At 39.4% G+C, this 14977-nt stretch overlaps 1 protein-coding gene across 6 annotated transcripts in view; it reads right to left on the minus strand.

The window, feature by feature from the left end:
* The window catches only part of ERC1 (ELKS/RAB6-interacting/CAST family member 1), a 368179-nt gene that overhangs the window by 256957 nt on the left and 96245 nt on the right, over positions 1–14977 (minus strand). For all 6 annotated transcript variants that reach the window (XM_067008464.1, XM_067008463.1, XM_067008466.1 and 3 more), the window contains 2 exons: positions 13132–13299; positions 1171–1338 (listed from right to left, as the gene is read on the minus strand). In XM_067008464.1, the coding sequence (XP_066864565.1) occupies positions 1171–1338; positions 13132–13299 (336 nt within the window). The remainder of the gene's footprint in view (positions 1–1170; positions 1339–13131; positions 13300–14977) is intronic.

Genomic DNA, 14977 nt, shown 5'->3' on the forward strand with positions numbered 1-14977 from the left:
CTACAGAATGATAATGAGTCCAACGGACTCAGATTCTCAAGACAGATTTTTTCTGGATGAAGAACAGAGGAGAAAATGGATTTACAAAGGAACTGTATTGTATAGCACAGGGAACTCTGCTCGATATTCTGTAATAACCAAAATGGGAAAAGAACTTGAAAAAGAATAGTTACATGTATATGTATAACTGAATCACTTTGCTGTACACTTGAAACTAAGACAACATTGTAAATCAACTATACTCCAATATAAAATAAAAATTTTTTTAAAAATAAAAAATAAATTAGACCTGCAAACAAACTGGGATTACCAAAAAAAAAAAAAAAAAAAAAAAAAAATCCTACAGACAACAAAAGGAGGTCTTAGAATTGTTTGGATAGACATATCAATCTGATAGAGTTTTCTTACAATATACCACAAAAGTCTTTTCTGGGCCTATGCAACATTTTATCACCTACATGGACGTATAAAGAATATATTCACGGGCATCCTTGGTGGCACAGTGGTTAAGAATCCGCCTGCTAATGCAGGGGACACAGGTTTGAGCCCTGGTCTGGGAAGATCCCACATGCCATGGAGCAACTAAGCCTGTGCGCCACAACTACTGAGCCTGCGCTCTAGAGCCTGTACGCCACAACTACTGAGCCTGTGTGCCACAACTACTGAACCCGTGTGTTGCAACTACTGAAGCCCACACGCCACAACTACTGAAGCCCGTGCGCCTAGAGCCCGTGCTCCACAACAAGAGAAGCCACCGCAATGAGAAGCCTGTGCACAGCAACAAAGAGTAGCCCCCGCTCGCCGCAACTAGAGAAAGCCCGCGCGCAGCAACGAAGACCCAACACAGCCAAAAAGAAATAAATAAATTTACTTTGTTAAAAACCAGAATATATTCATAAGGGTTGGAGGCACAAGGCACTTTTCAGAGACAGTAGCATGGAAAATACTACTGAAGATACCAAACAGTGTTTACTTTGAAAGTTTAAAAACTGAATATACAGAACAGTTTTCACGATCTACCTCCTGCAGCAATGGTTTCAATTACGACCTGCAAAAATATAAACAAAGGAATGAGAGAGAAACTCTGACAGCACTTAGGTACAACTCAGTGGTAGGAATGAGGACGTGGGTCTGATGCGGGGCCCTGGGCTCAGAACACCTGCACCTCACCTTCTTCTGAAGGACATTAACTTTCCGCTCCTTCACATCCAGCATGTCCTTGAGGTCATGGATCTCTCCAGCTTGTGTCCCCTTCTCCTCAGCCATGTCCTGGATTTGTTTTGTCTTCTTATTCAGCATGGTTTCCTTCTCTTCCAAACGCAACCGCAGAGCATCCACCTAAGAATATAACATTTTTACAAATGATTAATTGAAAAGAAAGGAACGTAATTCCTTCCAAATAGATGCGTACAGTTGCCTAAATGATACTTTTATAGTAAACTTTCATTAGAATCAAATAACATACCACTCTAAATACAACTGTGACTATTTAGAAATGAAACCCTAAAATTTTGTGAGCACTTCCATAATAAAATAAAATTTACATCCGTTAAATTACGGTGTAATCAAAATAAATAGATCTGAATAAAGGGGACAAAATTGGAGAATTTTATATAAAGGGGTTGAACTGTGCTACTTCTATAAAAGTGGTATAATCTATTATGTTTCTCAAATTTTAGAATCATTTGGAGGATTTAAACAGAATGCCAGGCCAAGCCACCAGTTTCTAATTTGGCAGGGTTGGGGCTCAAGAATCAGTATTTCTAACAAGTTCCCAAGTGATGCTACACTGCTTTAGAAAATCTAAAATTAGAAAGAAAACCGTAAGCGTCACCAAACATGACACTTGCTGTATCAGAGAATACAACCTAGCTGCAGCTTACAATCCCATAATGCACTTAGAGATCTGTAAGGCAAAGCAAGGTCTACTTTCAGATCTCAAGACTAGTCAGCTAAAGCTTGGTATCCAGGTACCTTTATCACCAAAGTTTAATACCATCCATTAGATATAACTTTAAAATAATTAGAAATCTAATATAAGTACTTATTTTTTCTTCCAGTTTTGAGATATAACTGACATATGGCACTGTGTAAGTTTAAAACATACAACATAATTATTTGACTTCCATGCGTCATGAAGTGATTATCACAGTAAGTTTTGTGAACATCCATTGTCTCATACAGATACAAAATTAAAGAAATAGAAAATAACCTTTTCCTTGTGATGAGAACTCTTGGGATTTTCTCCCTTAATGACTTTCACGTACAACACACAGCCGTGCTGATTATCTTTATCCTGTTGTGCACTGCACCCCTAGTACTTATTTACCTGATATCTGGACATTTGTACCTTTTCACTGTCTTCATCCAATCTCCCCTCCCCTGATTCCTCAACTCTGTTAACCACATATCTGGTCTCTTGTTCTGAGTTTGTTTGTTTTTCAAGTATAACTGACCTACTACAGCCCTACGTTACTTCCCGAAACACAACAGTGTAAGCTGATGTTACTACACATGTCAGAAAGTCTATTACAATTCGTCACCACACAATAATATTCCAGTTACTGACTGTGTTCCCCACACTGTACATTTCATCCCCTTGACTCATTTATTTTGTAACTGGAAGTTTGTCCCTCTTAATCTCCCTCACCTGTTTATTTCCTCTCCCCATCCTCCTCTCCTCTGGCAACTACCTGTTTGTTCTCTGTATCTGTAATTCTGTTTCAGTTTTGCTATGTTTGTTCATGTGCTTTTTTAGATCCCACATATATGCGAAATCACACAGTATTTGGCTTTCTCTGTCTGGCTTACTTCACTTAGCATAATGTCCTCAAGGCCCATCCATGTTGTCACAAACAGCAGGATTTCCTTCTTTCTCATGGCTGAATAATAATATACACATACACAGACAACATCTTCTTTATCCATTCATCCACTGATGGACACTTAGGTTGCATCCATATCTTGGTTCATTAATGCTGTAATGAACATAGGGGTGTATGTATCTCTTATAATTAGTGCTTTTGTTTTCTTCAGATAAATACACCAGAGTGAACTGCCTGATCATACAACAGTTCTACTTTTAATTTTTTGAGGACACTCCATACTGTTTTCCATAGTGGCTGCACCAACTTACATTCCTACCAACAGTGCACAAGGATTCCCTTTTCTCCACAGACCACAGACTCACCAACACTTGTGATTTGTCGTCTTTTGGATAACAGCCACTCTGACAGGTGTGAGGTGATATCTCATTGTAGCTTTGATTTACATTTCCCTGATGGTCAGTGATGTTGAGCATCTTTTCATGTGCCTGTTGGCCATCGGTATGTCTTCTTTGGAAAAATGTCTACTCAGATCCTCTGCCCTTTTTTTTTTTTTTTGCGGTACACGGGCCTCTCACTGTTGTGGCCTCTCCCGTTGCGGAGCACAGGCTCCAGACGCACAGGCTCAGCGGCCATGGCTCATGGGCCTAGCCGCTCCACAGCATGTGGGATCTTCCCGGACCGGGGCACGAACCCATGTCCCCTGCATTGGCAGGCGGACTCTCAACCACTGCGCCACCAGGGAAGCCCTCTCTGCCCATTTTTTAATCAACTGTGGTTTTTTTGATGTTGACTTGTATGAGTACTTTGTATATTTTGGATGTTAACCCCTTATTGAATATATTATCTGCAAATATCTTCTCCAATTCAGTAGGTGGTCTTTTTGTTAATAGTTTCTTTCCTTTGCTGTGCAAACACTTTGTAGTTTGATGTGGTCCCACTTGTTTAGTTTTGCCTGTTTCCCTTGCCGGAGGAGACATACCCCCAAAAAATTACTAAGACCGATGTTGAAGAGGGTACTGCCTATGTTTTCTTCTAGAAGTTTTATGGTTTCAGGTCTCACATTTAAGTTTTTAATCCATTTTGGTTTTTCGGTTATTTTTTAAAATTAATTTATTTTTGACTGCATTGCGTCTTCGTTGCTGCACGCGGGCTTTCTCTAGTTGCGGCGAGCGGGGGCTACTCTTTGTTGTGGTGCGTGGGCTTCTCATTGTGGCAGTTTGTCTTGTTGTGGAGCACGTGCTCTAGGCACACAGGATTCAGCAGCTGTGGCATGCGGGCTCTAGAGCGCAGGCTCAGTAGTTGTGGTGCATAGGTTTAGTTGTTCTGTGGCACGTGGGATCTTCCTGGACCAGGGCTCAAACCCATGTCCCCTGCATTGGCAGGCGGATTCTTAACCCCTGTGCCACCAAGGAAGTCCTTTTAATCCATTTTGAACTTGTTTTTGTGCATGGTGTGAGAGAGCAGTCCAGTTTCATTATTTTTCATGTAGCTGCCCAGTTTTCCCAAAATCGTTGGTTGAAGAAGCTGTCTTTTCCCCACTGTGTATTCTTGGCCCTTTGTCATAGATTAATTGCCCATATAAATGTGGATGCGTTTCTGGGCTCTCTACTATGTGCCATTGATCCATGTTTTGTGCCAGTACCATACTGTTTTGATTACTGCAGCTTTATAATATAGTTTGAAATCAGGGGGCATGAAACCTCCAGCTTTGTTGTTCTTTCTCAAGACTGTTTTGGCTATTTAGGGTCTTTTGTGTTTCCACACAAACTTTAGAATTATTCTAGTTCTATGAAGAATGCCATTGGCATTTTGTACTTATTTTAAAATCTATTCACAGCAAATTTCATTAAACATACTCACACACCAAATTCTTTTGTTTTTTTGCTTTCCCACTAAGGATTTATAATTCAGCAAATAGTTACACATTTGATTACAGAAGAACAGGGAGGTGGGTTTCTTTCTGTTCAACAAAAATATAACATGAGTCATACATGCAAGCCACTTATGAAATTTTTAATTTTCTAGCAGCCACATTAAAAAGTGATAAAGGGGGCGTTCCCTGGTGGCACAGTGGTTGAGAATCCACCTGCTGATGCAGGGGACACGGGTTCGTGCCCCAGTTCTGAAAGATCCCACATGCCACAGAGTGGCTGGGCCCATGTGCCATGGCCACTGAGCCTGCGCGTCCGGAGCCTGTGCTCCGCAATGGGAGAGGCCACAACAGTGAGAGGCCCGCGTACCACACACACACAAAAAAAGTGATAAAGGAATAGGTAAAATTAATTTTAATAATATATTTTATTTAATCTAATATATATACATTATTGTCATTTCAAACCTATAGTCTATATTAAAAAACTATTAACAAGCTATTGTACATTTCTGCTTTGCACTCTAAGTCTCCAAAGCCCAATGCATATTGTAATTGACACTTACGACACATCTCAATCTGGACTTGCCACGTTTCAAGTGCTCAATAGCCACATGTGGCTGGTGGCTACCACACTGACAGAGCACATCTAAGATAACAAGTATGTTTCTACAAATATCTTTAATCTTGAACTTGTCCTATATTATTTTTCCTGTCTGAATGTAGAATAACCCACAAAGAAAAAAATAGGTCGGACTTCCCTGGTGGCGCAGTGGTTAAGAATCCTCCTGCCAATGCAGGGGACATGGGTTCGAGCCCTGGCCCAGGAAGATCCTACATGCCGCAGAGCAACTAAGCCCGTGCGCCACAACTACTGAGCCTGCGCTCTAGAGCCCGCGAGCCACAGCTACTCAGCCCGTGTGCCACAACTACTGAAGCCTTTGTGCCTAGAGCCCATGCTCTGCAATGAGAAGCCACTGCAATAAGAAGCCTGTGCACTGCAACAAAGTAGCCCCCGCTCACCGCAACTAGAGAAAGCCCACGTGCAGCAACGAAGACCCAATGCAGCCCAACAATTAATTAATTTATTTTTTAAAAATAGGTAATATGGGTAATGACTCACAGAGAGAATACCAAAACATCAGGAATTATTATTATTATTACATTATATCATAACTATATTATTACATCAATAACATATCGAAACTATATTATATCAAAACAATAAAATATCTGAGAACCAGTACTGTATGTTTAGTGGCACTTACTGCTCAATAAGTATTGTGGAAAATTTCCTAGGAGACCAGTCTCATTTGAGACTGATAGATAAGCCATCATGTACTTACGAATTATGTTGGATCATGCTGGAGAGGAAAAACATGTAAATAAACAACATTTCATTCTGCTAAACTGTATTTCTCTCAACCACTTCAATGCCACCAGTGTCATCAAGCCAAAAATTGGGGAAGTCGTCTTTTCAGGTCCCATTTACAATTTGTCAGCACAAGTTCCACTACCCCCTCAATAAACACTCTCGCACCTCTAATTTTCCTCTATTCTACTTTAATTAATGATACAGGGTAAACCTTATTACATTCTGGAAAGGTCCACCTAAGAACTTTCAAACTCTGAAAATCTTATTTCTGAAACACAGTTCTTTCCTTTCTTCCATGCTTACTAAATTTACTCTTTGTCCAAAGTATAACCTCTGATCTATCATCCCTAACTTTTTGTTATTCACCTCCATTCTGGTTTTATTTGTTTTTCTCCCAGCCTGAGCAATCATTTCAAATACAGCCTCACATCGTCTTTTTTTTCCCAGTCACGTTTATTTTTACAAACCTTTACTTCTGCAGTAAACAGTTTTCTTCATTCTACCCTCACACTTCTGAACCTTTCTGCACAAGGTCATGTATATGCTTGCCAACCACATACACAATATATCAAAAGTCCTCTCAGAATTCTATTCTCAAGCATCGTATTTTCTTCCCTTGTATTTTCCCTGTGGAAAATTTCAATTTCCCATGGTAACTGGCAAAACTGGTACTTTGAGAAGAAAGCAAAAGATGTTACATTACAAATTTCCAGTTTTGGTGCCTGATTTCAGCACTAGAGAGCTCAGAGCAAGAATTAAAATCCAATGTAGAACAAAGATGGAACACTTGATCACCACTTGAGTTCTCCAATGGTCCTTTCTAGAGTGCAAGGTGACAAAATTCCTTAAGTTACCCCCAGTTTTCCTTCATCTACCTGTTAAAATCAGAAACACTCCTCTATGCAAAGAGGGAAAAAGGTCCGGAAGGAAAATGTCAGAACAGACTGAATATTTATTCAACAGGGAGAAAAGAACTGCCACCACAGAGTGAAGATGCTTGTGAATAGGAAATTCAACGACCAGGCTGTTGAGATGCCAGAAGAACTCACTGACCCTTATCCACCTGGCGTTTGTTGAGGCTCAGCTCCAGCCCGCCTACATGGCTACTAGTCCCATCTGACAGTATCAGATGTGGTTCCTATTAGTGAACCCATTACAGGGCATCCATCAGTCAGGGCGAGTCAAGAGGGAGCTCCTTGAACCCTCTGACCCGCTGCACAGTTAAAGAGGTCAAAGTCTTAGAAAGTACACATGCCGGGAAACTAAAAATAAATCAATCTCATGCCAAGTCATTTCTACCTAATTCCTACATTCTAATTTGTATTCTGTACACTATATATTCCACCTCTAATATGTATTCTATATATTCCAATAACCACAAGCAAAAAAACAAAGCAACTCACCTTAAAAACATTTTACCCAATACCCCTGAAATACACTATTAAATTCTTATTGCAGAAGTCAAAAGCCCAGACATTTAAACCTGTAGATAAGCCTGAACTGCCTTGTCTCTCAGTTCTTCTCAGCATTAATTTCAGAAAAATGAAAGGCTTTCCATCTGTGGGTCAGGAATCAGAATACAGCAGGAAAACGTCCCTCATCACTTCTAAATGTTTCTCATTCTGATGGGACCAATGCCTCCGGATAGTAACTGTGAGGCCTCATACTGCTGCTTCTTCACCAAAAGTACCCAGATGCCCCAGCCGCACTTTTCCGTTAGATCCCTGACTCTGCTAAGTGACCTGGAAATGGGCCTGCGCTAACCGCTCATAAATACCCGCATGCCGATTTGAGGGAATGTCAGGTGTGAGACCCACAAGAATTGGTGACTGAAAAAGGTAAAGAATGAAAACTCTTGTTATAAACATACAAACCTCTGGTGTTATTGCAGTGGGAAATGCAGGTTTTGATATTAAAAATATTTCATATCACAAATATTAGCCACAGAAACTACCCAAGCCCATAGCCTAATTAACTAAGTGATCTTTTCAATTCAAATCACCTGTGTACATTTTTTCTTGGTCTGCTTTTTCATGCAATGCAGAATTTAAATGGGCTGGTCTGGAGATCTGAGATAAAAATAACCACAAAACCCACTATGCTACTACTAGATTAATTGCTCTGAATTCTACACTGATCTTTTGGTTTAGTGTGAACTAAATTCAGAGTATAATTTTGCGTGAGGTCCGTATTTTGCAAACCACAAAAAACATTCAGGAAAACCCCTCAGAGAGTAGGAGGACACACAGTCGTCACCCTAACACCCTTCTTGGCAGGAGGAATAAGACCTTATTTATTCACATCAGCTGAGCTGGAGGAAGCGCGTCTAACCATCTTGCCAAGCATCAAGGTCTGTGGCAAACAGGTTATGCCAACTTCAACGAAATCAGAAGGTTTTTCCTCCACAAGACTTTTCTCTACCAATGGACATGAACAGAAAAATGGCTACCTCGCTGTTTTGGCCTTTTACTTCAGATCACAAAAGTATTAATTATCTCAACCCATCTGAACCTTCTTTTGTTTTACATCAATAAACAGATCTACCTAAGAGCACATTAGCACTAGTAACTGCATGCCAGTAACAATGGCATGTTTCCTATAATTCCTCTTTTGCAATTATATGACTCACTGCCTTTCTAGCTCTCTGACCACACCTTTTCAGTTTTCTTCACAGGATCCTCTGTCATTTCCCCCCTCTTTACATCTCACTCTATACAACCTTCCTCTGGAGAAACCAATTCATCCCTAAGGCTTTAGCCACTACCCCCGTAACAACAACTTCCGAATATTTATTCCTAGCCTGTTCCTAGACCCAACCAGTTCTAAAACCCTGAGATTCTAACAAAAGTCTCTGCTTTCACTGAATATTTAGTTTAGAATGAGCTTTTTAAAAAAAATCTTTTCTTTTAAAGGACCTTTAAAGATCACCTAATGTGGTCAAACATAAATGTAAGTTAAATCTGAGTACTGTCTACTATATTATTTTCTGCATTTTTCCTGTATTTCATAAATTTTTAAAAAATTTATGTATTTATTTATTTGGCTGTGTTGGGTCTTCATTGCTGCGCACAGGCTTTTTTTAGTTGTGGCGAGCTGGGGCTACTCTTAGTTGCGGTACACGGGCTTCTCATTGCGGTGGCTTCTCTTGTTGCGGAGCACGGGCTCTAGGTGCGCGGGCTTCAGTAGTTGTGGCACATGGGCTCAGTAGCTGTGGCGCGCAGGCTCAGTAGTTGTGGCGCACGGGCTTAGTTGCTCGGTGGCATGTGGGATCTTCCTGGACCAGGGCTCGAACCCATGTCCCCTGCTTTGGCAGGCAGATTCTTAACCACTGCGCCACCAGGGAAGTCCCCATAAATTTTTTAAAAATTAAATAATCTAAACTACTCCTAATTTTAAAGCTGAGGAAACCAAAGCCGAAACTAAGTGACTTGCCCAAGATCACTAAGTGTAATTTCCTATCACCACATCTCCCACTGTTCCCATCTAGAAAGGAGGATGAATGAAGGGCGTTGGGTCATGAGACTGACAGTGTACACAAGCAGACCTTTTTTTTTTTTTTTTTTTTTTTTTTGTGGTACGCGGGCCTCTCACTGCTGTGGCCTCTCCTGTTGCGGAGCACAGGCTCCGGACACGCAGGCCCAGCGGCCATGGCTCATGGGCCCAGCCGCTCTGCGGCACGTGGGATCCTCCCGGACCGGGGCACGAACCCGTGTCCCCTGCATCGGCAGGCGGGCTCTCAACCACTGCACCACCGGGGAAGCCCAAGCAGACCTTTTTAAAAGGCTACTTCAACAAACTGCACTGAGTTCTGTTTGACATTCCAACAAAAGGTTGAAGAGCTCAGAGAAACTTGCAAAAGGCCACAGGCAGAGATGTGTCATTCAACAGTGCACAGTCTATCTGTACGAAGGTGGGGGGGGGCTACAAAGTTATCATCTAAAAAACCAGCGGCGATATTTTAAACCCACTGATGTTTAATATTCACCTCCAAATTCAGATAAGAACTTCAGAATTTAAAAATCTATTCTAGCCACATTAAACATCTATTCTAACCTTAGGAAGTTAGTATTATTATTATTCTCAGTGACAGATGAGAAAATGGAGGATTACAGAGGTAAAATAACTCATCCAAGGTCGCATAATTAATAAAGGTAGAAGGCTATTTCAAGCTTAGGTCTGACTCCAAAGCCCATGCTTTGACCACAGTGCTACTAAATCCAGACCACCTCTGTGAAGGTCAAGAGATTAACGGAGATGTTTATAAAACAGGAGCAATTCCATAGAGACTATATACTGTACACTGCCCAACACAAAAGGACCTCATACCATGGACCCTGAACAGGGAAAAAAAACAGGTCTCTTCCCACATCCCGTTTTTCCTTAAAGAATTTTAAAATTAAAAAACAAAAAACAAAAAACTCCTGAATCCATGTTCTTTTTCATATGTGCTTAATTTAGCGATTTGAGAACTGGATGAAAGTCTAGGGTAGCTTCAGAGAGGAGGATGAGATCGATTAAGAGCAATTATAGGGGGCTTCCCTGGTGGCACAGTGGTTAAGAATCCGCCTGCCAATGCAGGGGACACAGGATCGAGCCCTGGTCGGGGAAGATCCCACACACCACGGAGCAACTAAGCCCGTGTGCCACAACTACTGAGCCTGCACGCCACAACTACTGAGCCCGTGTGCCACAACTACTGAAGCCTGCAAGCCTAGAGACTGTGCTCTGAAACAAGAGAAGCCACCACAATGAGAAGCCCGTGCACCACAACAAAGAGTAGCCCCCGCTCGCCTCCAACTAGAGAAAGCCCGAACGCAGCAACGAAGACCTAATGCAGCCAAAAATAAATAAATAAAATAAATTTATTTTTTTTAAAAGAGCAATTATAGGAACAGAAATATAGCAATTACAGAAATAGGTGAGAACTTTCAAAGAGCTGGTTCAAACTGTCTTTTATGGGATCCAACAAGAGAAAGCTGCTTTGGAAACAGTAAGCCTTGTCAAGTGTCACCACAGTAATTTAAGAAAAAAAAGCAAATCCTGATAAACAGGCATATAACATTCATATAAGCACCCCAAATTCAAAAGGAAGTTAGCTTTTCTACTGTTATCTTTTAGAATGAGACCCTTATATTTGAGCAGTTGTCCTAATAACTTACAGGGGTAATTGCTGAAACTCAGTCCTAAAAACAAATATAAAAACCATCCAAGAATGACCACAAATACAGTCTTTGTTCTCTATGGTACAAGAAACCCATCACAAGCCCATCTGTGTGAGACCTAGCTAATAAGAACACTATTTCAGAGGGGGGTACAAAGAGAAGGGTGGATTGCCAAAGGGAAGAAGTCATCTATTAGACTGTGACAAGCTTTTAAGTGTTTGCATTATCATTAACGAACTGCCTGGTTCCCTGGTTCCCACACCTGCCACCTCCATCCAAAACTATCGCAGCAGCAAACTTGGCAACAGGCGCACCTCCAAAACACTGGCGCCCCCTTCTGACCTTTTGTAGTACTGCATGCATACCAGGCATTGATGTGAAAAACTCTTAATAAAGCCACAAATTAATAAATTTGCAGGTAACATTTTTCAGATAATTCTGTATTTGCAATTTCCTGAATAAACCTTAATTTAGCCTGATAAAAATATTAAATAGCAGACCTTCTACATAAAATTTATGCCAATGAAAAGAAAAGCAACAATGTTCTCTTACCGTTTTAACAGTTTACATATATTAGCTGATAGTATTACAAGAATTAGAATGAGACCAATAACTGACAGACAAAGACCTTACTATGTGCCAGGCACTAGGAGTGAATAAGTTAGTTTAATGCTAACAATCTAATAAGGCAAGAACTCCTCTTCATCTTACAGATGTAAAATGAGGCACAATGAACTTAAGTAATGTGCCCAGGAACCTGCACCTGGTAGCAAGTGGTAAAACTGAAGTTCACACTCAGTAGCTGTGACTCCAGAGCCAGAGCCTTATTTATCCCAAAATATCCCTCTGAGGTATCATGATAAAATGAAACGTGATCAAAATAGAAAAAGTTTAAGTTGTAAGGAAAATTATAAATACATCATCAAAATCTCTCATTTTCAACAAAATCCCAAACTGTAAAACAATAAAATACTACATGAAACAATTTGGTCATTTTCCCGTTCCTCCTCGCTTGAAGATTCTGAACTTCTGGGTCTAAGATGTTTTTATACATTCTTTTTACTACCCATTTTTTTTTTCATTACACTATGCCTTCATTTATCTATTATCTTGTTCTTTAAAAGAAAAGAAAAAAATTAATCCATACTATATGCTTTATTTTTCTTCTATACCGCAGAACTGCTTACCTATTCCTACCTAAATTCTCTATTTCACTGAGATCTTTAGAAAATATTTTCCTTAAGTCAGTAAATCCAAATAGCATCATCAATTCCTTCTCATTGCAAATATGATAGATTCTCATCTGTCTGTAATTATTTAGTGTGTTCCTACCTCTAATCAAGGCTGGCAGACTAGATAATCTTCTAATATTTCTAAAAATGCTAACTTTATTTTCAAACAGGACATGAAGGCACGTGTCTAATAATCTGCAGTTCAAAACAAGATTTATCTCAAACATTTCTAGATTCCACAGTTTGCCTACTTAAAGCTATTCATAATACCAAAAATTAAGGACACTTAATTAATAACCCAACAGAGGCTGACCAAGCTCACTCCCATTCATGACTGAAAGATTTACCATGGGTGAGGACAAATGCTTTTACAACTATCTTTTCATTTCATAACATTAGTTTAAAGTCTACTTAGAAGCACAGACTTAGTCAAAGTCTGAAGTATCAAAAACATACATTAACTGCACTGGTTTAATTTGTTAGATACAAGAACAATAGAAACAAGATGGTTATAGTTTAGTACTATAACTGACCACATCGCTAAAGAATCCAACATAACATTATTCATAGCTCCCGTATCTCAATGCAACAAGAAGTGCACAGGTAATACACAAGAAAAGGTGCTAAGGAATGGGCTCCATGCAAATCCCACAACTCCTTTCACCTCGGTCTGCAGGATGGCAGCCCTCTGCTCCTTAGCAGTCAAGGACTCCTTCAGCACTTCAATGTGTTGCTTGCTGTCTGAGAACTGGTTGGTGAGTGTTTCTAGCTTTGTCTGTAGGGCTAGTAGTTCTGTGTCCTTTCTGGACAGCTCCTGCTTCACCTGACCAATCTAGAGAGGAAGAAAAAGCAGTGTAAGGAAAAAAGTAATAAAACCACCACCTCTGATCTGGATCTTTGACAGATCCACGTCAAGATATACAGCATTAACTTTATGACAGGACACAATTCATCTTTTTGCATCATCTAATCTTAGCTGACCCCCTCCCCCCAAAAAACCCAAAGCTTATTCAACTAATAGCAATATTTCCAGTTTTCATTTACTGTCTCCCCTAAACTTTTGAAATCCGTTAGAAAAGGAATGGAAGAAGAAAAATCCCAATTCACTTAGATGACTATGACACAGCAGTAAGCATCTGAACACGACTAAAGCAGTTTTCATCTTATTAAGTCATAAGAAACTTCAAATCATACAGCAGGATTAGTGTAGATGGAATACAGAAAGAAAAAAGAAACTTCCTACTATTGCTATTTAAACTCAAAAGCTGCACAATTTTTTCATTGTTTTTTTTCATTCTCAAATGAAAGTGTACATAAAGTCCTTCTTAAAAAGCCACTTTAATGTTATAAGGCATTATAAACATGTGCTTTCTAAAAATTATATAATTTTGAGGACTTAGGGGTACTGACCTAAAAAAAAGATTCCACCTACAAAGTTATATTACCTACAACATGTCATATCAACTAAATGGATAAAAGTATATATATATATATATATATATATATATATATATATATATATATATAAAATAAATATATATATAAATATATATATAAATGTGTATATATCTAAATAAAGAACACGCAAAATCGCCTTCTGTAAGAACCTACATGTGCGACATCAAATGTGAATTTACTCTGACAGAGTAAAATCCATAAATCAACAGGTGCCACTCACTCCCCCATAAATTTTTCTCATCTTAACTTAGAAAACATTTAACATCAAACACCTCCTTTACATTTCTACTGTGTTTCTAAGAATTTTTACTCTTTTATTCTAAATGTAAGCCAAATTAACAGAAATCACATCTGTTTTTTACATGATATCTACTGCCTAAGCAAGGTAGCTATGCACTAAAATACAGACCCTTGGAAGTATAAATTTGACAAGAAGTCGGTAATCTCAGTATCACTGATGAAACAAAAACTACTTTTTAAAAAGTTGAATGTATCTAAAGTATTTTGACTGTAATAATCTTAGGCATAAGGGACAAAGTTTTTGAGAACAATTTCCCATGAGAAAGTATGAAATAAATTTTACTGTAATTAAAATTACTTTTAAGGAGCACTAAAAATAAACTTATTTACTGTTCTGTTCCAGCAGGAAGACAAGCATTCTTCTCATACGCATGAAATCTCTACTTACTAATATAATATTCATTCATTCAACAAATATTTCGGTGTGCTCACTGTATGCAAAATACTCGCAGCTGCTAAGAACATCAGTGGAAGATATAGCTGTAAACAGCAGCTACTTCCATCCTGTAACACAGATTCGTACCCAGGAGCGCTGCCACATACTGTAATGGTGTAGCACCTTTCATGACATCCCTTAACCAACGTCCCACCCCCAACAAACAGAATGCACTAAAAACGCACTTGTGGCATGAATGGTCAGGAGAAACGTTCAAAATGTTCTCACCTCATCAGCTAAAGAACTATGGCTTAAAGATTACTCAAATTTCCAGCTACCTCTGGACCATGGGATCAAAAATAAATATAAAATCTCA

Source organism: Kogia breviceps, chromosome 12, assembly GCF_026419965.1.
Source record: "Kogia breviceps isolate mKogBre1 chromosome 12, mKogBre1 haplotype 1, whole genome shotgun sequence".
NCBI classification, from domain to species: domain Eukaryota; kingdom Metazoa; phylum Chordata; class Mammalia; order Artiodactyla; family Physeteridae; genus Kogia; species Kogia breviceps.